We start from the raw sequence: 26,103 nt of genomic DNA, 5'->3' as shown, positions 1-26,103 counted from the left end.
TCAATATACATATTAATCATCCTCATTTCACAGGAGGCTTCACGATCTTCGCCCCTACGGACGCAGCCTTCACCCTGTTGCCCAGATCAGCAGTGGCCCAATTGCAGAACAACACCGAAAAACTACGCGAAGTGGTCCTCTTCCACGTCATCCCGGGAGCGGTCAAGTTGGATGACCTTCGGAATAACATCATGTTGAACTCTGCTTCACCTAAAGGGCGCAAGTTGAGGGTTAATGTTTACCAACATGGCAATGATGACGAGGTATGTACATTTAGATGTTTTTCTTTATTTAGGAGTGTTTGGGAGGATTTGGGAATATGGTGGAATATATTTTTATGGTTGGGGGCATTTTTGTTTTGATCATAAACTATATTCAATATTCACCTTTTAGCATGTGACTAAATTCCATTTTTTTCCTTTTTTTTAATTATGGTTTTACATATTAGATTTATATTGTGAGGTTTTGCAAATATGGTGCAAAATATTTTTATGGTGCGGGCCATTTTTGTTTTGTTCGTAAACTTCTAATTTAATTTGCACCTTTTAGCATGTGACTAAATTGTCAAGTTATTTTTTTTTTTCTATAGAAGTTGTAGTTTTACTTATTAGATTTGTTTATGAGGTTTTGGGAATATGGTGCAAAATGTTTTTAGGGGCATTTTTGTTTTGTTCATAAACTTCATATTCAATATGCATCTTTTAGCATGTGACTAAATGGTAATTTTTTTCTTTTTTTAGAAGCTGTAGTTTTACTCATTAGATTTGTTTATGAGTTTTTGGGAATATAGTGCAAAATATTCTTATACTGGGTGCCATTAAATTACCGGATAGTTAACATATAATTACATAACTTGATTATTATTTTTTCTTACAGACTGTTATAACAGTCAACGGAGCGAGGATAAGACGCCACGACATGATAGCCACCAACGGCGTCATTCACGTCATCGACAGGGTGTTGTACCCGATGGCTGACCTCAGCATCATCGACCATCTGACGACGTGTGAAACTTTCACGGGTAAAACGGAGTAGTTTTTATGAGTCCTATGGCCTGTATCAAGCTCTAAATTGGCCTGTAGCAAGTTTCAAACTGGCCTGTAGCAGTGAGTTGTAGCAAGCTCTGAATTGACCTGTAGCAAGCTCTAACTTGGTCTGTAACAAACACTAAATTGGCCTTTAGCAAGCTCTAAGTTGGCTTGTAGCAAGCTCTAAATTGGCCCGTAGCAATGGTTTGTAGCAAGCTTTAAATTGGCCTGTAGTAAGCTCTAAATGGGCCTGTAGCAATGGGTTGTAGCAAGCTCTAAATTAACCTGTAGCAAGCTCTTAAATTAGCCTGTAGCATGTGTTTTTAGCAAGCTCTAAATTGGTCTGTAGTAAGCTCTAAATTGGCCTGCTGCAAGGGTTTGTAGCAAGCTCTAAATTAGCCTGTAACAAGTTCTTAAATTGGGCTCTAGCAAGAGTTTGTAGCAAGCTCTAAATTGGCCTGTAGCAAGCTCTTAAATTGGGCTGTAGCAATGGCTTGTAGCAAGCTCTAAATTGACCTGTAGCAATCTCTAAATTGGCCTGTAGTAAGCTCTAAATTGGCCTGTAGCAATCTCTAAATTGGCCTGTAGTAAGCTCTAAATAGGCCTGTAGCACGGATTTATAGCAAGCTCTAAACTGACCTGTAGCAAGCTCTAAATTGGCCTGTAGTAAAATTACACTGATAAATTGGTTGAGCATTATTTATTTGGTGTTAACAGAGGTTTATATTTCTCATTTCCTACAGTGTAAATTTCTTACAGATATTTATGGCACGTCACTGGCAAAATAAACGTATCAAACTTTGATTAATTGATTGATTACTATTTATCGTGTTTTAACACTAACAGGAACGACTGCCTCATTAATTAGTAGTAATCCTGTTATTATAATGCCTTAATGCAGGATATTTAATTACAGTATATTAGCAAAACATTTAATAAATATATATTTACATGTGGACAATTATTTAAGCCACTTGTTAAACTCTACGGACTAGATCCTTCGCTTTTAAGATAAAGTAGATTTAATTTTCCCAGAATCTCTTGACAATTCAAACTCAAAGATGCGAGTTGCAATCTAATTTATAGTCACTTCCTATCATTCATGAACAGGAATAGAACATATCTAAAACGGGTCATAATTTCAATAGAAAATGATAGCAAAGATTATAATGAACATTTGTAGGACTAAGATTATATTATATTTTACAGACGCACACACGCATACACACACATCTCTCTCTCTCTCTCTCTCTCTCTCTCTCTCTCTCTCTCTCTCTCTCTCTCTCTCTCTCTCTCTCTCTCTCTATATATATATATATATATATATATATATATATATATATATATATATATATATAGATGTATATATATATATATATATATATATTATATATATATATATATATATATATATGCATATATATACATATATATATATATATATATATATATATATATATATATATATATATATATCCTCTTCTCGTGAAGTCAAGTATCTCATTGTTAAATACTTACTTTTTCTTATATTAGAAAAGGTATTTCATAGTTTCCATATGTCATATTTTATTTCTTAAATCACTGTATTTCAAAAGTTTCAAGTACAGTGCTCCTAAATCTATTTTCTTTTATTTTGTTCTAATTAACGATATTCTTCTTATTATTTTTTTCTATTTCATCATTAATTCGGTTTTTCTGTCACGTGCTTTGACAACATTCAACATGTCTGCTTTGAATATCCTTTAGAGATTTGATTTACCTCGGCAAAAAAAAAGAAAAAAAATACCGAGAAATTATTATTATTAGTAGTAGTAGTAGTAGTAGTAGTAGTAGTAGTAGTAGTAGTAGTAGTAGTAGTAGTAGTAGTAGTAGCTAAGCTACAACCTTAGTTGGAAAAGCAGCATGCTATAAACCAAGGGGTCCAACATGAAAAAATACCCTAGTGAGGAAGGGAAATAAGGAAATAGATAAGCTACAGGGGAACTAATGAACAATTACAATAACATATTTCAAGTACAGTAACAACATTAAAATAGACCTTTCACATAAATTAACAATAAAAAGATACTTATATCAGCCCGTTCAACATAAAAACATTCGCTACAAGTATGAACTTTTGAAGTTCCAAAATTTTCATCGCTTTTAGTATTTAAATTCTGTTTAATAACATAAATTAACCATAAAAGGAGACTTATATCAGCCTGTTCAACATAAAGACATTCGCTACAAGTATGAACTTTTGAAGTTCCAAAATTTTCATCGCTTTTAGTATTTAAATTCTGTTTAATAACATAAATTAACCATAAAAGGAGACTTATATCAGCCTGTTCAACATAAAGACATTCGCTACAAGTTTAAACTTTTGAAGTTCCAAAATTTTCATCGTTTTTAGTATTTAAATTCTGTTTGATAATATAAAGCCTGTTCAACATAAAAACATTCGCTGCAAGTTTGAACTTTGAAGTTCCAAAATGTTCATCGTTTTTAGAATTTAAATTCTGTTTGATAACATAAAGCCGGTTCAACATGAAAACATTCGCAACAAGTTTGAACTTTTGAAATTCCAAAATTGTTCATCGTTTTTAGCATTTAAATTCTTTTTAATAACATAAATTAACTATAAAAAGATAGTCCTATCATCTTATTCAATATAAAAACATTCGCTACAAGTTTGAACTTTTAAAGTTCAAAAATGTTCATCGTTTTTAGCATTCAAATTCTGTTTAGTAACAATCATTCTTAAATATCCTTACAGGAGCCAACGTTGCTGTGACAGGGGCCGGTCTAACCCCTGTCTTGGACAGAGAAGGTCCCTACACCGTCTTCCTACCGACGACAGAAGCCTTTGCTGCCATTGATAATGCAACTGTGTCGAGCTTCATTCAAAACATCACCATGTTGCAAAGTAAAGAATATGTTTATCATCATCATCATCATTATTATTATTATTATTATTATTATTATTATTATTATTATTATTATCATTATTAGCTAAGCTACAATCCCAGTTAACATAGTTTCTACTTTATTACTTCGATATCTAAACGTGTCTTGTTCATGTTCTTATTATCTTAATGGTTAACCAATTGTAATTTCAGTTTATATATTCCTATAAAAATTTTGTTAATTTTCCCATATTTTCTTAATCAATTTTCTCTCTATTGGATACACCTCCTAAATGAGTCCATACGAAAATGTATATTGTTAATTTTCCCATAGTTTCTATATATCACTGTAGTTCTAGTAAGTTCTTTATCTAATCAAACTTTTATACAGATACTATTTCATTTTCCCAGATTTTTCAATTTTCATTTGCCTTGTTTGTAAATTTTCCCTGGAATATATTCAACTGCTCGAATTGTGTCCTTAATCTCTCTTTGAATTAGAATAAATCTACATCGTCATCAATTTGTGTCAAAACCACATAGAAAAATATTTTGTCCTGAGGTAAATTTTTCCTATCCAGTGTTCCCTTTAGTTAATCAGAAAAATATTTTGTCCTTGTCTAAATTTTTCCTATCCTGTTTTCCCTTTAGTTAATCAGAAAAATATTTTGTCCTGGTCTAAATTTTTCCTATCCAATTTTCCCTTTAGTTAATCAGGAAAATATTTTGTCCTCAACTAAATTTTTCCTATTCATTGTTCCCTTTAATTAATTAGAAAAAATATTTTGTCCTGAGCTAAATTTTTCCTATCCAGTGTTCCCTTTAGTTAATCAGAAATAATATTTTGTCCTGATCTAAATTTTCCATTCCCAGTTTTTTCTTTAGTTAATCAGAAAAATATTTTTTTCCTGAGCTAGGTTTCCATTTCCAATTTTTCCTTTAGTTAATCAGAAAAATATATTGTCTTGAGCTAAATTTACCATTTCCAATTTTTTCTCGTTTTTTCAGAAAAATATATTGTCCTGAGCTAGATTTTCCATTTCCAGTTTTTTCCTTTAGTTAATCAGGAAAATATATTGTCCTTAGCTAAATTTTTCATTTCCAGTTTTTCCTTTAGTTATTTAGAAAAATATATTGTCCTGAGCTAAATTTTCTATTTCCAGTTTTCCCTTTAGTTAATCAGAAAAATATATTGTCCTGAGCTAAATTTTCCATTTCTAGTTTAACCTTTAGTTAATCCACCCTCTCATTCCAGACGTGTTGATGTATCACATTCTTCCCGGAGCATACTTCAGCGAAGGCCTCAGAGACGGCATGTGGTTGCCTACAATGGCTGAGCAAGAGCTGCAAGTCAGACTTACCTCCGATGGATACACAAGTAAGTTGAATGAATACCCTTTGAATCTAATGACTTACTGTGACTATAAATTAGTTGCTGGTTGGTCATGAGACCCCACGCTTGGATATGCGAGTCCATTCAGCTCCCTGTAAAGTAGTTGCAGAGTTGGCTATGAGGCCCTGCGCTTGGATATGCGAGTCCATTCAGCTCCTTGTAAAGTAGTTGCTGAGTTGGCTTTGAGACCCAGCGCTTGGATATGCCAGTCACTTCAGCTTCCTGTAAAGTAGTTGCTGCTTGGCCATGAGGCCCCACCCTTGGATATGCGAGTCCATTCAGCTCCCTGTAAAGTAGTTGCAGAGTTGGCTATGAGGCCCTACGCTTGGATATGCGAGTCCATTCAGCTCCCTGTAAAGTAGTTGCAGAGTTGGCTATGAGGCCCTACGCTTGGATATGCGAGTCCATTCAGCTCCCTGTAAAGTAGTTGCAGAGTTGGCTATGAGGCCCTACGCTTGGATATGCGAGTCCATTCAGCTCCCTGTAAAGTAGTTACTGAGTTGGCTATGAGGCCCAGCGCTTGGATATGCGAGTCCATTCAGCTCCCTGTAAAGTAGTTGCTGGTAGGCCATGGGACCCCACCCTTGGATATGCGAGTCAAGTCGGCTCCCAGTAAAGTAATCGCTGGTTGGCCATGAGGCACAGCACTTGGATATGCAAGTCAAGTCAGCTCCCTGTAAACTAGTCATTGGTTGGACATGAGACCCAGTGCGTTCATCTAAGCAACGTTAATACATGTGTATTGTAATGGCCCAAGACATCGTTAATCTAATAGTGATTCTTAATTTCAATAAAGTATTTGCACTGAGTTAAAACTGTATTTATAAGTTGTATGGTATGTCATCTGAGAAATTTGTAGCAGTTCAGTAATCCCAACCTAATATCTTGGTTAACAATGTCCATCAGATACTTAAATACTTTGGATTATAGCCACGAAAGGAAAAGTTAAAAGACTTGATTGGACTTGGTCATTTCGTCTAATTGGTGACATCATTAGACTCACAATCATTAGGAGGAAAGTACTAACTAAATCGAGTGTTTTCCCTTTTTCTCTCGTGGCTATCTAATGCTCATCACGTGTCAGCTGTCATGATTTCTACATACTTGACTATTTTAACATGGATAAGATAATGCATTTAGTCTTTCAGATTTTTATCAAACAAGGGCTGTGCTTATCTAAATATTCGTATTGATTTATTTTTATCAACTAAGCTGTATGTAAATCCTTGAATATATGAAATAAACCCCATTTTTATTGCAGGAAGACTCGCAGGCGTTGGGATAGCAGCAAAGGTTCTGAAACACGACATCATTGCCAAAAACGGCGTCATCCACGTTATTGACACCGTCTTGAGGCCAGAGAAAGAAGAGCCTATATGTGGACACTTTTAATCACTAGCCTATGACATGAGCTCTAAATCAGAAACTATATGATTAAGGAATAAGAAGATTTAAGAATAATGACGGCGTAATGAAACTCAGTTACCTCAAAATTGTTTCGGGAAATAGTACTGGAATTCTTCGGCGCCCCACGAATGACTTCACTGATGAGAACCAAATGGTTTGCGACTTCAACTGCACAGGAATCAAAATGGCTGCCGTGTTCATGTCCTGTATATATTGATTCGTCGTGTTGTGCTGTTACCGGGTGAAACGGTCGTCGGTGGTGGATTGAAATACGAACCCAGTCGAGTTCCAGATAGTTTATGCCAAAGAGTTTGTTTACTGAATTAGTGAAGTATCTCTGGTAAATTGTTGTCTATGTGCCTTTCCGAGCCGTTCGGCAGATCTTGTAGTGTCTACCAAGGTGTATAGAATGTATTCTATAGACTTTGGTGTCTACTATCGAGCCGTTCAGCAGACTAGAGTCTTGGTGTGTCTACCAGTGTCTATAGAATGTATTCTATAGACCTTGGTGTCTACTATCTTAAGCAAGGCCTAAAGAATACTATCTTGAGCATCAGTGAGCTGATCTCCTTTTGCCACTTGAGAGAAGAAGTGAGGTCCCCGTATTCGCTGTTCTTGTAGTGTCTACCAAAGTCTATAGAATGTATTCTATAGACTTTGGTGTCTACTATCTCGAGGAAGGTCTAAAGAATACTATCTTGAGCATCATTGAGATGATCTCCCTTTGCCACTTTAGAGAAGAAGTGAGGTTCCCATATTCGCTGTTATTGTAGCTATTTTTTTTCTTTTTGTTAAATATACAGTAGTGTACATAAACAGAAGATGAATATAAATTACTTGTATAAAGTACATACCTATCAGAACCTTCTGAATCACTGTTTAACATTTTTTCTTTACTACAAGTTCACTACACGTTCTAGACTATCCATTACAAAGAATCTAGTGAGAGCCTCCGTTATGGGCCTTGGGTTAGACAAAGATTGCATCTTTCTTTGCTAAGGAATCCCATTGTACTTTTGGATGATTTGGTAACATTTACTAATGGATTTAGCAAACAAAGTCAGTGGTGTTGTTTGTGACTTCTTTGTAAATCTGCAAATGTTCTTGTGTGTTGTGGGTTTATATTTCATTGGATTCTAAGTATTGAGGTAACTGTAGAAGAAGTTTGTAAATGGTATCAGAATATCTTCCAATGTACTTAATAGTTTCATCATTTTATTTGTTTTATAATTGCTTTGCTTCATTGTTAAGCAAGGAAAAATTTTTTTCTTGTTTAACATACAGAAATCAGTAAGAAACCTAAACCCCTCAAAGTAAAACATTAATTCTCCATCTTCGTAGCATCCATTTGGTGATGAACTTATCATCATTATCATCTCCTACGCCTATTGACGCAAAGGGACTCGGTTAGATTTCGCCAGTTGTATCTATCTTGATCTTTAGATTTAATACTTCCCCATTCATCATCTCCTACTTCGCGCTTCATGTCCTCAGTCAAGTAGGCCTGGGTTTTCCAACTCCTCTAGTGCCTTGTGGAGCCCAGCTGAACGTCTGGTGAACCAATCTCTCTTGAGGAGAGCAAAGAGCATGCCCAAACCATCTCCATCTACCCTTCATCATGATTTCATCCACAAATGGCACTTGAGTAATCTCTCTTATAGTTTCATTTATAATCCTGTCTGAACTTATTCTTAACAAAAACTGTCTATTTAGCATCTCATTTAGTTGATATCTAGAAAGCAGGATGGCATAAAAATCTACTGATGCCTTATAATTAACTTATTTCTCAATTACCTCAAACTATTATTTAAGAATCATTGTGTGTGGGCAAGAGTTTCTAATATATTTCCAAGAGCTAACTCTCTTTCAAGGTATAGTCGAATTAAACGGCTTCCAAAGATATTCAGTGCCCAAAGAACGATGCATATCTGGTCAGCCATTGTCCTAAAGAGCCTTCCGGACAGTCAATTTACAACAACAACAGCCTTTGACCCCCATAAACCAAAATAGCTTTGAGCTGTTTAGCATCACCCAAACGCATAGATGGAAGCCTCTTACTCCTAAGACACTTGCAAACAGTTGCATTTTTTCCAATTTTACTCTAAAGAGACATCTCTTCTTGATTGCATTGCAATATAAAACTTGTTAGTTAATCGTCTCCAATTTCTGGGTCTACTAATTAACCACTGGTGATTTACTCAAGTTTGCATTTAAAAAACGAATAATATTGTTCGTGAATAATTTTTCTTATTTGATATGTAAAGCATTTTCTTTTTGTTTTGGCTTTCTTCCAAATAATCTCCACGTGACATTAATTAAGTTAAAAATTATAAAGAAAAATAAATAGCATGGTATGCAACATTATCGAAATGTAACACAAGAAATTATCATATAAAAAAAAACTGTGGGTTATTTTTTTTCGAAAACTCAAAAGGTAACACCAGGAATTATTATATAAAAAAAAAACTGCGGGTTATTTTTTTATCGAAAACGGCACGAATAGTTTTAATAATGTAAATAAAATATGTTTTCTTTCTATAAGTCTCCTCTTGGAAGTACAAATGTGAGAGGGTCCTGCGGGCAGGTTTCTTCTTCTACCACGCGTTTCTCCAGTATATCCAGCCTGGCAGCAGATTGATATTTTCCTGTCTTTGCCTTTGTTTTGTCTCTTAAAGTTACAATTCGCTCCCCTTTCTCTTTTGGGTACTTTCCTGTTATTGCCCCACCATTAATTTCTGATATAACCCCAATAGGCCTACTAGTTTTTAGGTTAGGTTGGGTTAGGTTAGGTTAATCTGTAGGTGGATAAAATTCAACCCAACCTAACCTAAAAAATAGTATTGGGGTTATATCAGAAATTAATAGTGGGTCAATAATTCTTGTTATTGACCCACCCATAATTTCCGATATAACCCCAATACTATTTTGTAGCTTAGGTTAGGTTGGGTTAGGTTAGATTATTCTGTAGGTGGATAAAAACCAACCTAACCTAACCCAAAAAATAGTATTGGGGTTATATCGTAAATTAATGGTGGGACAATTACAGGAAAGTACCCTCTTTTGTAATATACATTCCCAACGATTCCTTAATTCCAAAACAGAAGCAAGGATCACATTTTTCATGAAAATATTTGAATCATCTTTTCAAAAAGGCCAATTAATGTTTTGCATGTTTATGTCAAAAACATGATTAGCATATTTACCAATACTGTAATACCTTCTATTTTATATATTATTTTGTACCTACAATCTTGTATTTTAATAAAGAAAACAATACGATAAATGACTTTAATTTACACAGATATAATGTCTTCAAAATCCAGGTTTGGTTAGTTTGAATAAACTTGAAATGTATTTTCGAGACCAACTCTATGTTCGTTAAATCGAGAATGGTAAAATAAAAACAAATATTTCTCTGATAAACGATAACGAAAATATAATCAATTTATAACTATATATATATATATATATATATATATATATATATATATATATAGAGAGAGAGAGAGAGAGAGAGAGAGAGAGAGAGAGAGAGAGAGAGAGAGAGAGAGAGAGAGAGCATAGATATCATATAGTAATTCGATAGTGTGGATTTGACAATAAACGAGCAATATGCGGTATGAAATACTAAATGCCCAGAATGGATACGATAAAATGAATTAAAACAGGTCCTATAGAGAGTAGGGCTCCCCTGCAGTATAGGACCAGAAAAGCAGCTTATAAAGTAAATTAAAGTAAGAGGGTATGAAGTTTAGTCATCTTTACCAAAAGAATTGTTTCATTTCATGGAAAGACACTGAGCTAAGATCCGGGATACTTAATTTTGGGATTTTCGGCATCCTTCTGGCTCCAGGCGTATGAGACTAGCCAGGCCTTTCAATTAAATGAGTCACAAAGCTCCCCCCTTCAAAATGAAGTGTCTAGAAAAGATGGTCCAAATAATGTCTGCCCTACATGTTAAGTGATCTAGATATCTAATCGTAGAAATCCAGAAGGTGAATATTGTCGTTTCACATACAAAATAACCATGAACATGTCACATAAACCTGAAACATTAGGGATACGGTATATCTTAATGCCATTAACTAAACTTCATAGTTCTGATATAAGGAAATTATGAAACATGAGCATGAACTGGAATATTTATAATCTATCTTTCTGAAATTGGCTCAAGAAGCCTACAAACAATGAATGATACAAGCAAATAGCCGTGATGTATGAAATTGCACTATGATTCTCAATAATTATAATAAAGCTTTCGAGGAAGCAGACGTTTTACAAGAATGAAAAATCTATTGTAACAATAGATATAATATGTATAGTTTAAAATAATATAGAATGTACCCAAATTAATGAATTTCACCATAATTATTTTTACAACTAGGAAATTTAATTCTCAAACATTATATCAAAGGTACTATTTATAACATAGCTGTGGATGTCCAACTCTATTTTCTATGTCTTTTTTTTTTATGAACAATTTTGGTATGAAATAAAGTTTAAATTGAACTGAAAAGAAATAAAATAATCATTTTCTCAATGAACGCAACCAAATGTACTAGTTCTTGCAAGGTATAGTTTGAAAACGTTGTTTTGATTTTGCCAGATCAAGAAAGTCGTTTATTCATGTGCTGAAGATCACCGCTGCCGCCATAGACGAGAAATTTAAAGTGCACATCATTTAAAAGTATATTCTAAAGACCAGTTACTCATATTTTGGTACAAAATGGCAATGGAGGAGCTATTCACCAAAGAAGTAAGAGTATTGACTTGCTTGTATAGTTTTAATTTATGTTTTGAGTGAGGATTACAGTTGCCTACGTTATCCTAGACTCGTAACTTGGATATGGTAATGTTATGATGATTTTATGACTATATTCGCCATTCAATGATATTTTGATGTATGATGAATAAGAACACTGGGTATAATTATGCACTAATACAATAACCCCAAGTAAGCAAATGGGTGTTCTTGTTGTATTGATGTATGATTAGTAAGAACATTGGGTATAAACAATATATACCTACAGTTTTTATGTATTGGTACAGTGACCATAAGGAAGAAAATACGAGGTGTTCATGGTGTATTTTGAATTAACTTGAAGTTTATTTTGACGATATTTATTGGAAAACTATTTTTTTAAAGTTATAGAGACATTTTAATCACAAGATATGGTACTGCCTTCTGATCGCATAGGAAAGGAGAATCCCTTCTATTCATATCCGCCACCTCCATTAATAAGTGTATCTATGAGAATGTAGGTCAACAGACTAAGTATTCACTTACTGGTCTTTGCTCTGCCGTGGCTCGCTTCAATCGCAATTTCTTCTGCTCTCGTGTTAGCCGAGTGAGCCTGTATTTAGGTGGATAGAAATTTGTTTGGGGGTATGTATGATAGCGGTCACCTGTATGTATGGTGAAGGTAAGTAGTTAAGGACACGGCTTGTAGGTTAGGTTAGGGGGGGAAGTTTAGTTTAGTTGGTGCTGATATTTTATGCTTGCTGGAGGAACTGGCCGCTGATATAGCCTACGAAGGCTCCGTTCGTTGTCTCAATTGTGTTCATATCCGATGTTACAACTTTAAAAGCATATTTCAAGTGGTAAAAATAGATTTGGCATAAGATTCTCGCCTAACCTAACCTACACACTACCTGATATGCAAACTAAAAATCATTATTTCAAATGAGAAAAACAAATATATCTTCGTATAAGGTTCTCGTTTAACCTAACCGAAGCTTCAAACTACCCGATATGCCAACTAAAGAACTAAAAATTATATTTTAAATGAGGAAAACAATTAAACTTCGTATTATGCTCGCCTAACCTAATCTAATCCACAAACTACCTGATATGCCAACTAAAAACTATATTTCAAATGAAGTAAACAAATATAACCAGACAAGGTTCTTGCCGAACCTAAATTAAGACTCTGTCTTTGGTTTCTGGGCAGTGTTATGCCCCTTCTAGGATGCCATGCCCTTACCCTAACATATACCATATCCTTTTTGGCTTCCTTTCTGAAACGTGGACTTTTCACTCCTTATAACTTGAAAAGTATGACTTTCAAATAACTACCACATCAAAGCCGCTCAAAACGGATAACCACACTAGTAAAGCCTTTTTTTTCCCCAAGAAAGAAAAGGCCTTACATTTGGTATGACCCCAATAACGACATCACTTAACTGAATTGCGAGGAAAAATTGTTTCTTAATTGTTGGAGCTAGCATCTCTAGAAGTGAAGTTAGGTGATTGACCCCCAAAATGTTATGTGACTGTGAAAAAATCATAGATTAGCCACTTGGAAACCAGTCGCATTAGTAAAGAATTATGGGTAAAATTGTATAATAGTACAATAAATGGTTTGGAGATAAGATTTACCTAGCATATTTGGTAGTGATTCAAACGATATTGATAATTATTTCTAACGGAGATCCGTAGGGTTTGAGTTATGGTGAGTCTACCATAACTGAAAAGCTTTGTGTTTGTGTTAGGTTTCACCATCAGTAATGTTCTAAACACCTTAAAATGTGAATTTTTTTATCAATGACATTTTCTATAGAGTTGTTTGTATTTGTGTTCATCTTACTAAGAAAATCTCCTTCCTTAAATGAGTCTATATATATGTTGGTACACTAAATGAGCACTGAAGCTTCTAATTTTTTATTGGTCTTTGCTATGCCATAGCTCGTTTCACTTACGATTTAACATTAACTCATTGTTCCTGTGCTCAGGCAAGCGGAGCATGTTCCGCTATGTTTGTTAGGGTTATGGGTGAGTATTTTGGTATTGTTTTAATGATCTTATTTATCACCTAGTTCTGTGGTTTTTTCACGACCATAGCTTGCTGCATTGCTTAAAATTTTGTGGATTTTTCTGCATCACTGGACTATTACTGGTAGAGGTTTTGTGCTGTAAGCACCAAGTTACTATACTTCATGCATGACTTCACTTTCAAAAGGGGGTCAGAGGGTGGAAGGGTTGGCGGTGAGGGTTTGAAAGAAAGGAGTCTTGTTAAGCAAAATAAAGTACAATCAACAAAGAAAGGAACATTTTAGTAGTATAGATGCTGTGCAGTATTCTCTTAAGTTTACCAATTATTATTACAGTATACTTAGTTGAAAATTGCCAAATTATCATCAACTGCCCTGAAGTTTATTTTCATCTAATTGTCAGCATTTGCAATTAACAATTTGGGTTGTGGTATCCTGAGAAAATTGTCAGACCCACTGTCTGTGCATTCTAAGTGGAAGGATGCCTCATGGCTCAGTAAACTTCAGTTGCAATCATGGTCTTAATATCCATGTGCGCTAAGGATGGGAAGGTAGGAGATGCTCGTTGGTTTACCTACTAGGTCATTAACCACTGCCTGGTCCTTCCTGGTCTTAGTTTGGATGCTGATCATACATGTATATGTTTCGTCTAGGACATTATATGACAGGGTAGGGATGGATTTGAAAATGAGAGGTAGTAAACCCAAGTAGAGAAAGAGGAGATCTAGAGTCAAGGTTTGAGATCTTAAAAGAGAAAAAAGTGAGCAATTTAGGAGTATTATGAGATAGAAATGACTGGAAAGGTTGAAATTAGAGATTGGACAGGGTAACAGAGTGAGAAATATTGGGGTTGGTATGAAACAAATATGTGTAGTGGTAACAGAGGAATTACTGGTAAGAACCAGCGGGTATGGTGCATCGAAAGGAGAAAAGAGGTGGTGGGACAGAGGTACGAGAGTCAGTTAAAAGATAATTGAAGGTATAAAAGGGATGGAAAGTAAGGCATGCGCAGGGAGCATAGGAACGATACAGAGAAGAGGAAAAAGATTCTAGGAGGAAAGTAGGTGTAGCTATTGGAAGAGCGGTAGAGCAGTTGAATGAAAGGCTAGGAACAATGGAAGGAGAAAAGGATATCTCTAAAATTTCAAACTTGAAGAAAAGGGAAAGACAGGATTTGTGGCAACTGGCAATCATCAGGAATAGAGATGGAAATATATTGAATAAGGATGAAGTCATTAAGATTAAATGAAGAGCATATTTGGAACAACTGTTTAACGTTCAAAATGAGAATGAGGAGCTGGGAGAGAAACAGAGGTTGAAAGGGCCAGAGTGATGTTGGCACTGAGTAAAATAAAAAATGGTAAAGCACCAGGTCCCTCAGAGTTTCAAATTGAAATGGTAAGGAAACTAACTAGCTCCAGAGGAGTAAAAATAAATACTGGATTTATGAAAAGCAATATGGGAAAAGGAAAATAATGCCTAAAGACTGGGAGGATAGTCTAAGGTATCTATATTTAAGCAGAAAGGTGATATGGAATGTGGTAACTAGAGGGGAAATAAATTAACAGCATGGCTTGAAAGTTTTTGAGAGCGTACTAAGTGAGAGATTGTAAAGATTTGGAAACAACAGTATGGATTCTTGAGGGGGGAGAGGGACTGTGGATGTCATCTTTATAGTAAGGCAGCTACAAGAAAAAGAGATCAGAAGCTCATCTGTGCGTTTGTAGATCTAGAGAAGGCTTACGATAGAATACCAAGAGAAGTGATGTTTTGGTGTTTGAGGAATGACTTGTACCATGCCTCTGCTGCTCATTACACCTCTTAAACCTTGAAACCATTCATCTATCAATAATTCTTTGTAGAAGCTTATGGTCAACACTGGTTTGTAAGTCACAAAATGATAGTTATGATAGTTTTAATTACATCGAAGTACTGTATGTAAATGTATTCATGTAGTCTTGTCACATAAGATTATTTTAACTACGGCCAGTATACTGTATTTAAAGTTTGGGCCAATTGTATCATAGTGGATATTGTAATTTTTAATGAGGTAGAATATGGAGTGGTTATTGTGATATAATGTAGTTCTTAGCTCCTCTACAATATTTTCATTCTGTAATTTGCCTGACCATTTTCTTTAATTTCAGGTGCTGCGCTGGCGTAGTATACGAGTTTTGACATGCTGTCTACTGTTTCAATTGATTGGGCCAATGTCTTGGTGCATCACCTTTCACACAATATCACAGGGAATATTAAATCCGTTTTCAATTCTCTACAATGTTTTAGCGATGTGGCTATTCCCTACTCGTCTAGCAGTACCTTTTGTGTGCTTTGTTGTGCTGTCACATGTTTACAATAAGTCTTTTACAGGTATTTTATCAGAAGTTTTTCTACTTAATTACTCATTAAGTTATGTTGCTGTAGTTTATATGTTAAGACTTTAAAAATTATAGCATCTTTGGATATTTTTATTCATTCAATTACTTTGATAATTATGTTAAGACTTTAAAAATCACAATGTCTTTGGGTATTTTTATTCATTTAATTGCTTTGATAACTTACATTCACTGCATATTTATAGTTTGTTACTTGAATGTACACTCTCTTTGAGGATTAATTCTTTTTTAATTTGCCAAGTTCCTTTAGGTCAAGCACATAATTACTTTTCATTATTTTAGTTTAGTTTTTTCTTGTTAAGAAACACATGGTAAAAAATCTATGAAATAGGAACTAGTCCTTATAATTAGTACTGTAGTAGGTATTATAAAGTACTGTTATTTAGAATAACTAAACACTCATTGGAATGCCCTGAAACACTTACTCTTGAATGGTAGGTGGAAATTAGAGCAAAGTTACGTTAATGTAGTTAGGGAGCTCAGTAGGCAAGTTCATAAGAATGTCAATAAAATAAGATGCAAAAGGCAATGCATTTTGCTGAGAAAAGAATGTTGCCAAGATTCTCTGCAATGCACCACACAGAGCACACTTAGTATTACCTGCCCTTAGGCTGAAGCAAAGCTAACTAGTACTTTTGGAGTCAGTCAAGCAAGCATGAACTGGTGTTACAGTTATTGCTGTTGTGCAAGGAGCAGGTTAGAGCCCCTACATGGACCAACATAAGCACTGTAGGACAGGGAATGGTAGGTGCGTTGCATCCATCTTCTTCATTCCTATTGCAATGTGGAGGATTCTTTCTTACTTTGGTGCACTGTCTAATGCAAGTGAGCAGTCTTAACAGGAAGGATCTCCAACTCCTTACGGTAGGTAGATAAGGGTATTGTTTATGTTACAGTACTTCTCTTTCCGTTAAGGAGTGTAGCTGACAAAGCTCACACTTGTACCTGTATTTTTGGGCTAGCCGAGTGATCTTAAGCTTAGAGTAACAGCTACAGCTGTTAACCATCAAGCCACTATTGAGTTTCCTTACTGACCTATACCTTCGAGGTCTGTCAGCAAGGTGAGACAGGTGCAACTTATATTTGCTGTTTGCACAGGTATCAGGTGACCTGTCCTTCCGGACCGAACACCATCTCCTAGGCATTTTGATTATACGAATATTATACTGTGCAGGCATGTGAAGCTATTCTCCTCTTCTTACTCTTCCCCCTTCAAATTCTGGCGATTCTTCTCAGAAGAAGAAAATAGTCGTAAAATGTCCCATAGGATTCTTCAGACCTCACATCTCGTTGCACATGCAGCTGATGCTGCTCTCTCTATCAATTCCATCTCTTCAATGTAGATCTTTGGTTGCTGAATCTCTTAATAAAGATGCTATCTCTAGAGCAGTGTAAATCAAGCTTAGGAGCTGCCAGATATATGGTAACACTTGAATTGTTAGTTGCTATATCTAGAGAGCAGTGTATTTTCTAGCTAAGGAGCTGCCAGATATATGGTAACACTTGAAATTTCGGTTGATATATGTAGAGAGCAGTGTATTTTCAAGCTTAGGAGCTACCAGATGAATGGTAACACTTGAAATTTCATTTGTTATCTTTAGAGAGCAATGTATTTTCAAGCTTAGGAGCTACCAGATGTATGGTAACACGAAATTTTGGTTGCTATCTTTAGAGAGCTATGTATTTTGTGCAAATTATGGCGCATGAAGTACTGTTTCACGCTGGTCGGATGTCTATGGCGGGTGATTTACACAATGGAGCACCTTTCTTGTAAACTGCATCTGCCAAGAAGCTACTCCTCGATTTTCTTGGCAGGGGGGAGGATGGGTTGATGTTTTACCAAACATTTCTCTCTTGATTTATGTGGTTTGATACTGGTGATGTTATCTCCCTTTTTATAGGGATGTAGGTTTTTTGGGTCCTTTGAAGTCAGTACTGGTTGAGGCCCTAACAGCTACTACATTCCTATGATTAACTGTTATGAGGTTGTTGGTGTCCCCTTTCTTGCTCCTGTAATTGGTTAGGAAGGATAACAAATGTTCAGAGAAGAAAAGAACCTTCCATTTTAAACATAAGACTTACCCAGTAGTTATATATATATAGCTTACGTCCCTGACGTCACAGCAGAAAATTCGAATCTCGCGCCAATCGCCGATTGGATAGACAGGTGTACCACCCCTGCACCCTAGCGAGGTACCTAGGAACCATTCCAGGAACCCTCATATATTCCCTGCCGTGCTAGCGGCAAGATGTTGAATTTTTCACTCGCTATAACCTGTATATTACAGTTATCTTGGTGATGTACAATTTATTTTTAGCCTTTGCTGGTTGGATTTTATTTTTACTGAGTGTTAGTGCTTTAACTACGTTTGTATCTTACAGCAGTAGGAATGGGAGTTTTTTCCCCCTACTGTAAAACTTACGAAGCTACTCTTTAACATGATGGTGGAGATCGTTCCACCATCTCTATGACGTCACAATAGTGTGACGTAAGCAACATAGTACTACGTATTATGTTGCATAATTCTTTTCTTTGCTTTTTCTTGTAAAGAATGAAAAGGAAATCTAACTTACAATAAGTATTTAACTTTTAATATAAAAAGATTATATTAATTTTTAAGAGATTTTTGTGTTTTTAGTATTCGTTCTATAAATCATCGATACTATTTTCAAAGATTAAATAGAACTAGCGTATTGTTAATTTTCGCTGCGTAGTTCTCATGTAAATACGATGCAGTCCCAACAATTCTTGATATCGTTGTTTATTTTCTTTCGATGTTGGGATTCTAGTATTATTCGTATATTCACATATGTGTTCCGATTGTAAAGTGTAGCAATCCAATATTTTTGGAAACCCTTAAGATTTAAGGATTGTTTACATATATATATATATATATATATATATATATATATATATATATATATATATATATATACAGTGAACCCTCGTTTATCGCGGTAGATAGGTTCCAGTCGCGGCCGCGATAGGTGAAAATCCGCGAAGTAGTGACACCATATTTACCTATTTATTCAACATGTATATTCAGACTTTTAAAACCTTCCCTTGTACGTAGTTCTGTTAACAAACTACCCTTTAATGTACAGAACACTTAATATATATATATATATATGTGTGTGTGTGTGTGTGTGTGTATATATATATATTTATATGTATACACATATACATACCTACATATATACATAAATACATGCATACATATATATATATATATATATATATATATATATATATATATATATATATATATATTACTGTATATATATGGGTTATGGAAAAAATCCGCGAAGTGGTGAATCCGCGATGGTCGAACCGCGAAGTAGCGAGGGTTCACTGTATATATATATATATATATATATATATATACACGTTATTGCGATTTCTGTTAATTTTAATAATAACAAATCACTATTTTTGGGAACCTTTAAGAATTAAGGGTTGTTTACATTTATATATGTTACAGTATTCCTATATCTGTTCATTTGAATCATATAACATGTAACTTTCCCGGTAGTTATATATAACTACCGAGTGAGTATGTATAACTTTTATCTTTACCGGTTGTTATATGTAACTACCGGGTAAGTGTGTTCAAACATTTATTTACACTGAAAATATCAGGGTAATAATTTATAAAAAATTTGTTCCGTAACCGAAATACAAACCACGCTATTTACATTGGGTTTACCTTTTAGCGCGGCTGAAATGGCGAGCCATTAGAATTTAACGAGGGTGTATTACCCCCGCGCTAGTTAGCGGGGGGGGGGTAGGGGAGTGGTAGCTAGCTACCCCTCCCTCCCCTCACACACAGATGAATGCTCACTTTCACTTTTGGCTCGGACTGTGACAGACGTCTCTGTCTTGGTCCTCTCTTGGCAGCCATTGTTTGTTTTGTCTTATTTAATCGTTTACTTTTCTTTTACTCAATATATATGTAAACATGTTTTCATGTTTGTATATATATTTGAGTATAGAAATCAGTAAGTTTCCTTTTCAGATTTGTGTGTGTAGTGTACGATATCTACGTGGTGTCCTCGGCAGTTAGGCCACCACGGCGTAATTTTATGGGTGGCGATCGAGTTTGACTTCGGTCTCTCTCTCTCTCTCTCTTGAGGTCGTTCACCCTTTTACTACGTGTTACTACGCCCTTGTAGCTTCCTTTCCGTGTGGGGGGGTTGCTACGCCGTACGTTTGTCTCAATTAGTTTATGAATCTAATTGTAGTTGTTTTTTTCAGCTTGTAGAACGATTCCTTTCGGGGTTTTTGTTCTTTCTTTAGTGTTCATTCATTTTTTAATTACATAATTACATAGTTTCATAATTATAATTGTTATAATTCTGTTTTGGTTACAGCTCTCCTTCCGTTAGTGTAAGTGGTTGTGAGGGCACGTGCCTGTTGTGTAATTCTTGTTTCCTTTCCCTCGGGATTCCTCTTCGGAGCCTTCCCGGGGGAATGAATGTGTACTAATGATTTTTGTTTTATTTTTTTACAGTTACCGATCTAGTTCGTTTCTGTAATATGGCAACGGTGTGAGCTGTCTTGTTGAGGCCTGGGGATTCGGCTGTTGCTGCCTCCCCCCTTGTATTTTCGTCAGGGGCGTGTCTCCTTCTACTGGAAGTACTCCCGTGACGACGGACAGCTCTCCAGTTCATTTTAGAACTCTCAGGAGGCTTGCCTCCTTGGGCGGGTAACTTTCCTTCCGAGGGAAGTTTTTCCTGTCCAGGCTTGAGTTTTTCCCCTTTTGGGGGGTTCTTCTCTTGCCTTTTTTTCGTGCGACTATGCTCTTGGTGCTGAGCGATCACACCTGCAGTTTCGCTCAAGGGGCTGGGCAACTGCAGGAGCTCCTCTTCGGAGGATTGCTCCTTTTAGGTCACTGGCTGACCAGTCTCTTCTACGAAGTGTTTCTCTTTCGTTCGCGAGAGAGTACACTCATAGAGACTCCTCTTCGGAGGATTCTTCTGCTGCTGTTGCTGTTGGCCTCCCTCGCCGTAAGGCCCACCGTCCGCCTCGTCGTAAGGGCCTCTCATCTCCCTATAAGGGTGCTAAGAGGCGCCTTTTTGAATCTCCGTTTGCAGCCTACAACTCCTTTTTCTTGATCTTCCGCCTTGGTGCAGATGGACAGCAGTCTGATCTCGTCTTCCGACGGGCAATGGTCTTCCCGACGGACAACGGTCTTCCAACGGACATCAGTCTCCCGGCGGACAGGCTACGGTCTTCCGATGGACATCTGTCTCCCAACGGACAACGTTCCCTTCGGGGCAAAGGGTTGCCTCCCACTGGGGTTCTTCCCTTGCGTGTCAGGGTTCCCCTGCGCGCCCTTCTGCTGAGTTCTCTCCTGCTCCTGCTCAGTGTTAGCGCACGGGCGCTCTCCTGCTCATCAGCGCTTCCTGATCGCTAGCGCTCTCCTTTCGCCAGCGCTCTCCTGTTCGTCAGCGCTCTCATGATGATCATCCCTGCTGTTCCTGTTAGTTCCTGTTACGCGCCCTGTGCGCCCACGTTCGCCCTCGCGATCTAGAACTTCGGTTCAGGTCTGGGTCAAGGACTCTTCTTCTATGCGCAGGCTTCCACGCGTTGCCTTCTGCTCGTCAGCGATCATCAGCTCGCCAGCGTTCACCTGCTCGCCAGCGCGCACAGGCATTTTTAGTATCGCCTATTCAACAGCGTTCTACACGTCAGCGATCACCTGTCTCTCGGCGATCTCCGGATCGCCCTCGTGTGTTACAGCCGTCACGCCAACGTTCTCCAACACTTCTGAAGGAACATGGTTCGCCAGCTACTAGCTCGCCATCGCGCGATCGCCCACCTGCGCATGCTGCTCGCCATCGCGCGATCGCCCACCTGCGCATGCTGCTCGCCATCGCGCGATCGCCCACCTGCGGATGCTGCTCGCCATCGCGCGATCGCCCACCTGCGCATGCTGCTCGCCATCGCGCGATCGCCCACCTGCGGATGCTGCTCGCCAACGCGCGATCGCCCACCTGCGGATGCTGCTCGCCATCGCGCGATCGCCCACCTGCGCAAGCTGCTCGCCATCGCGCGATCGCCCACCTGCGCATGCTGCTCGCCATCGCTCGCCAACGCGTCGACATGCCACAACGCGCCATCGCCAACCTGCGCGTTAGCGACCACCAGCTCACCACCGATCGCCTGTTGATCCATATCGCCAGCGGTCTTCCTCGCCCACGCAGCAGCGCGTTTCCTCGCCATCGCGTTAACGCTTGCGTTCGCCGCCTCGGACTCGCGCTCATTCATCTGCCCACCCTCGCGACCGCTCGCCTGCGCGACTGCTTGCCTGCGCGCCCACACGCCCACGTGCCTGCACGTCTACGCTCATGCTCTCCAATGTTCACCCGCGCGCGAAAAACGGTATTCCATCGCTCGCACGGACGGTGTTCCGTCGCGCGAACAGACGGTGTTCCGTCGCGCGAACCGACGGTGTTCCGTCGCGCGAACCGACGGTGTTCCGTCGCGCGAACCGACGGTGTTCCGTCGCGCGAACCGACGGTGTTCCGTCGCGCGAACCGACGGTGTTCCGTCGCGCGAACCGACGGTGTTTCTTCGCGCGAACGTCGGCTTGATTCTTGCAGTATCCATTGCTCGTCTATGGGTTATCGCTCGCCGACCACCAGCTCTCGCCCTTCCTACCACGCTCACCCTCCTTCTGCGCTCCTTCGCTCACCTTCGTTTGCGTTCCTGCGTGACCGCGCATGGGCGCTTCCACATTCGCCTACGCGCAAATCTTTGAATTACTATCGCGCGAGCTCCAGGGCGATTGCGACCACGATTCCCATTGGGGTTTTCGCAGCATGGCCAGCCTGGCTAGTTCTTCTGGAGCGTATTTCCAGAACAAGGCCTCACCCCGTAAACGCAGAGCATGGCACTTGCAAGAATAGGAAGAAACTTCAGGGAGGTCTGAGCAACACTCCTCTTTCCAGAACCTGGGTTAGCCCTTCCCAGTCATTCCCTGGAAGGATTTTTGGCGGGGGGGCTTTCCGTTCGAGATTTCTCTATAGGCCAAGGGGTGACTGCTTACCCCTTCCTCTGGGGGCTTACCAGGTCCTTTCCCTCCTCGGTTACGGCCCGAGGTTTGGTTCAAGGAAGCTACAGGAAGATCATGGGTACTTTCCTCCTCTCGAGCTCAGGCACCTTGGCCTTTCGTCGTTAAGTATCTAACTTGCGGACAAGCTCGATGTTGTACCATCTGGACGCGCTGACTGAGGGCTTCCTTCGGGTGTCTCATCTGTGGAGGTCGACGACCTCAGACACCCTTCCATCCTTGAGAAAAGTTTGTTTATGCCCAAGGACAGAGACTTGGACAGCGGCTGTGCGGAGGAAATCGACTTCCGTTTTCACTCCTCCAAGGCTCTTTCTTCCAGACTCTGCAGGGCTCCAGCGCCCTTTTCTTTCAACCACGTCGGCCTAAGTTATCGGCTACGACAACTGGGACAAGGTGTCCAATTGCAGTTTCCTCCTGTCAGGAACAGATGGCACGGGAGGCTCCCCCGGGGGGGCATAGTCCTAAAAGGAGCTGCAGAGTTCACGAACTCTAGGATTGCAGGTTTCTCGCTGGGAGGATGCTTAAGGTTACTCATCCGGATGACAGCTTCCCGATGCCCATTCCCGCACAATCTCTGTGATCAGCCAAGGATATCGCGCCTGCCGTCTCTGTCAGCGAATTCAGTGTCTCTGAACCTCTATGCCATAGCGTCGGCAAGAGTTGCCCGGTTGGGCAGAATGATCCATACCTTAGGCGAAGGTCCTCCATAGGATCATCGACGGCTTCACCCCCGGCCTCTTCAGTCGATCCTTTCTTGTAAGGAAGGATCTGAGAGGGGAGTTCCGTAGTCGACCTCTCAGCCCTGATCAAGTTTGGTGAACAAACTTCGGCCAGCGTAGAACAGCAGAATCGATCAGACTGGTAACGAGGCGACAGGACTCCTTCAACCCTGGATCGGAGGGACGGGTACTTTCAGTTTCCATTCCATCCATCTTCCAGGGAGCTCGTCGAATTCAGCCTAGACTGCAAGTATTCCTGCTTATGATGCAGTGTGGCTATCCTGCCGTGGCATAGCAGGTTTTTTTCCCCAGAGAACTCTCCCTGCTTTCCTCATGGCCGCTCAGGTGCAGGCTTCCGCCTCCTCTGCTTTTTAGAGGGCTGGTCAACTCCGGTAGGCTCGGGTTCGACCTTCTTCAGCGCCGGGACAAGCTTCCGGATGCTTACCATGAGTGTGGGTTCATGGTATTTTGCTTGGAGCCTTCTCTTCTTCTGCCTCAACATCTGGAGTATCTCGCCATGATATTGAGTCAATGGCCTTACCACGTTGGAAACCCCGCTTCTCGTCCGTCCAGCGAGGTTAAGCAACGTCGGTTCTGGTCGGTACTTGGATGGGTGACCACCTGGGGACGCCAGATTCTGTTGCCACATCCTCCGAGCCTTCCTTTCAATTGACTGTGGCAAGACTGAGGAGAGTCGCAGTACCTGTTCTCAGTCAAGCAGAGCTTTCAGCCCTACCTTGGAACGTTTCCTAGTTCTCCTTTCCTCATTGACCCGTCTAAAGTCCGAACGGTCGCCTCAGGATAAGTTCCATGTGGGGCGGTCCAAGTTCCGGTGGTTTCAGGCAACGTTTAACCGGACTTCCTGGCCCCTATGGGACCAGCGGAACTATCAGACCTGCAATGGGTGTTGACCTATGGAACCTCTTGATGGTAGTGGATATTCTCGTCCTTTCCCCACATTCTTGATGCTGTTCTCGGACTCGTCAAAGGAAAGGGGGAGGGGGGGGCATGTTCCGGTCCAGGCCTATGGTCAAGACCTGAAGGATACCTCTCCATCATTCAGGCAGGCTTAGGGGCCGTAGTCTGGCCCCTCTACAGATCCTACAGCTCCTGCCGAGTCGCCCCGTGCGCGTCGACTTCATAATTCTGGCGTGTTCTAACCAGCAGGGGACGCATTTTCACACCTTCACATCTTGCAGTAGAGATACCGGGATGATTGAGATTATCTCAATACCACCATCGGCTCTCTCATTCCAGGCAGAGGAATGTTCTCTCCGACTATCCGAGCAGAGCCTCGTAGAGAGAGTGTACCTGGGGGTCTTTGACCTTGAGTAACCAGCAAGTCCTGGTCTGGGGGACCTGATCGCGACAGCTTGGAACCTCAAGCTTCCGCTGTTCTTCCCCCCCAGTCTCAGACCCCGAGACTCTGGCAAGATGCATTCCGGTGATGGTGGGACAACTTCGACGCCTGCGTCTTCCCTCCTTTTTGTCTGTGGACAATGGGTCTCAACAAGACCAGGTTGTCTGTCAACCTTTCAATGGGAGAGCTCCACTGGGACTATGCGCAGAACGGTTTCTGGACCCTCTGCTTCCCCTGACGGAACTCCCGGGAGAGCTTCTCCCACGGCGCAGACTACTCAAACAACCACACTGCGACATCTCTCCCAAACCGGGGCGTCGCTTCGGCTTCATGCCTGGAGACACTACGCCTCCTCCTCAAGAAGAGACAACCCGCTACAGTCGCGGTACGGATGTCGCGTCATCTGCGATAGTCATCCGCAGGGGTCTTCCAGGCAAGGTGAAGAATCTTCGGTGGTTGGTGCCGTGGGAGATATACCTCTTCCCTTGAGGCCTCTTCTCCAGCAATAACGGTCTTGTTGCCTTTCGGCGGGAGGAAACTCCTTTCCGCTCTCGGCAATGAAGCCTGTCGCTCAGCCTTTCCCTGACCTTCAGGCTTAAAGGAATAACATATTCCTGCCCGCTGGATCTTTCGTTGCTCATGCGAAGCTACGATCGTCCCTGCCCTAGTCGGAGGAAGACCTCCAACTTGGAGCATGGCTCGGACTTTTAGTCCTTTAACCCGAGAACAGCTACAAGCCTCTTGAGCGGCTGTATGGGAGACTGCTATAAGCCTTTTCAGAGCGCAATTTTCTATCTCTTCTTGCAAATTCCCTTGTGAACTTATTCGACTTTTATTATTTTTCTTATGATAAAATAATATTTCTGGTAGAAATTTTAATGTTTATAACTTTATTTTACCTATATAATTATGTATAATATAAAACCTTTCCATATATAGACTTTAACTTTTTTGCAAGGGAAAAAGGCAAATTGTAATTATTTTCAGTTAAAACTGGTTTTAGATTAACATATTAGAAACATAAATGATGAAAAAAGAACATATAACATTATACATACACATAAACAC

The 26,103-nt window shown here is 39.5% G+C and overlaps 3 protein-coding genes and 1 pseudogene across 3 annotated transcripts in view; 3 read left to right on the top strand and 1 right to left on the bottom strand.

Moving 5' to 3' along the window:
* LOC137657963 (transforming growth factor-beta-induced protein ig-h3-like) overlaps nucleotides 1–10,056 on the top strand; it is a 31,325-nt gene extending 21,269 nt beyond the window's left edge. The window contains exons 3-7 of the mRNA XM_068392687.1: nucleotides 34–263; nucleotides 877–1,021; nucleotides 3,784–3,933; nucleotides 5,169–5,291; nucleotides 6,568–10,056. Coding sequence (XP_068248788.1) covers nucleotides 34–263; nucleotides 877–1,021; nucleotides 3,784–3,933; nucleotides 5,169–5,291; nucleotides 6,568–6,698 — 779 coding nt within the window. The 3' untranslated portion in view covers nucleotides 6,699–10,056. The remainder of the gene's footprint in view (nucleotides 1–33; nucleotides 264–876; nucleotides 1,022–3,783; nucleotides 3,934–5,168; nucleotides 5,292–6,567) is intronic.
* The window catches only part of LOC137657601 (uncharacterized), a 315,322-nt gene that overhangs the window by 119,880 nt on the left and 169,339 nt on the right, over nucleotides 1–26,103 (bottom strand). The window lies entirely within an intron of this gene.
* Nucleotides 11,329–26,103, top strand: part of LOC137657600 (nucleoporin NDC1-like) — a 74,853-nt gene continuing 60,078 nt past the window's right edge. The window contains exons 1-2 of the mRNA XM_068391958.1: nucleotides 11,329–11,469; nucleotides 15,632–15,854. Of these exons, the coding sequence (XP_068248059.1) occupies nucleotides 11,440–11,469; nucleotides 15,632–15,854 (253 nt within the window). The 5' untranslated portion in view covers nucleotides 11,329–11,439. The remainder of the gene's footprint in view (nucleotides 11,470–15,631; nucleotides 15,855–26,103) is intronic.
* LOC137658078 (5S ribosomal RNA) lies at nucleotides 24,203–24,321 on the top strand (annotated as a pseudogene).

Source organism: Palaemon carinicauda, chromosome 18 (assembly GCF_036898095.1).
Source record: "Palaemon carinicauda isolate YSFRI2023 chromosome 18, ASM3689809v2, whole genome shotgun sequence".
Lineage (NCBI taxonomy): Eukaryota > Metazoa > Arthropoda > Malacostraca > Decapoda > Palaemonidae > Palaemon > Palaemon carinicauda.
This window is presented reverse-complemented; position numbering and strand designations above follow the sequence as displayed.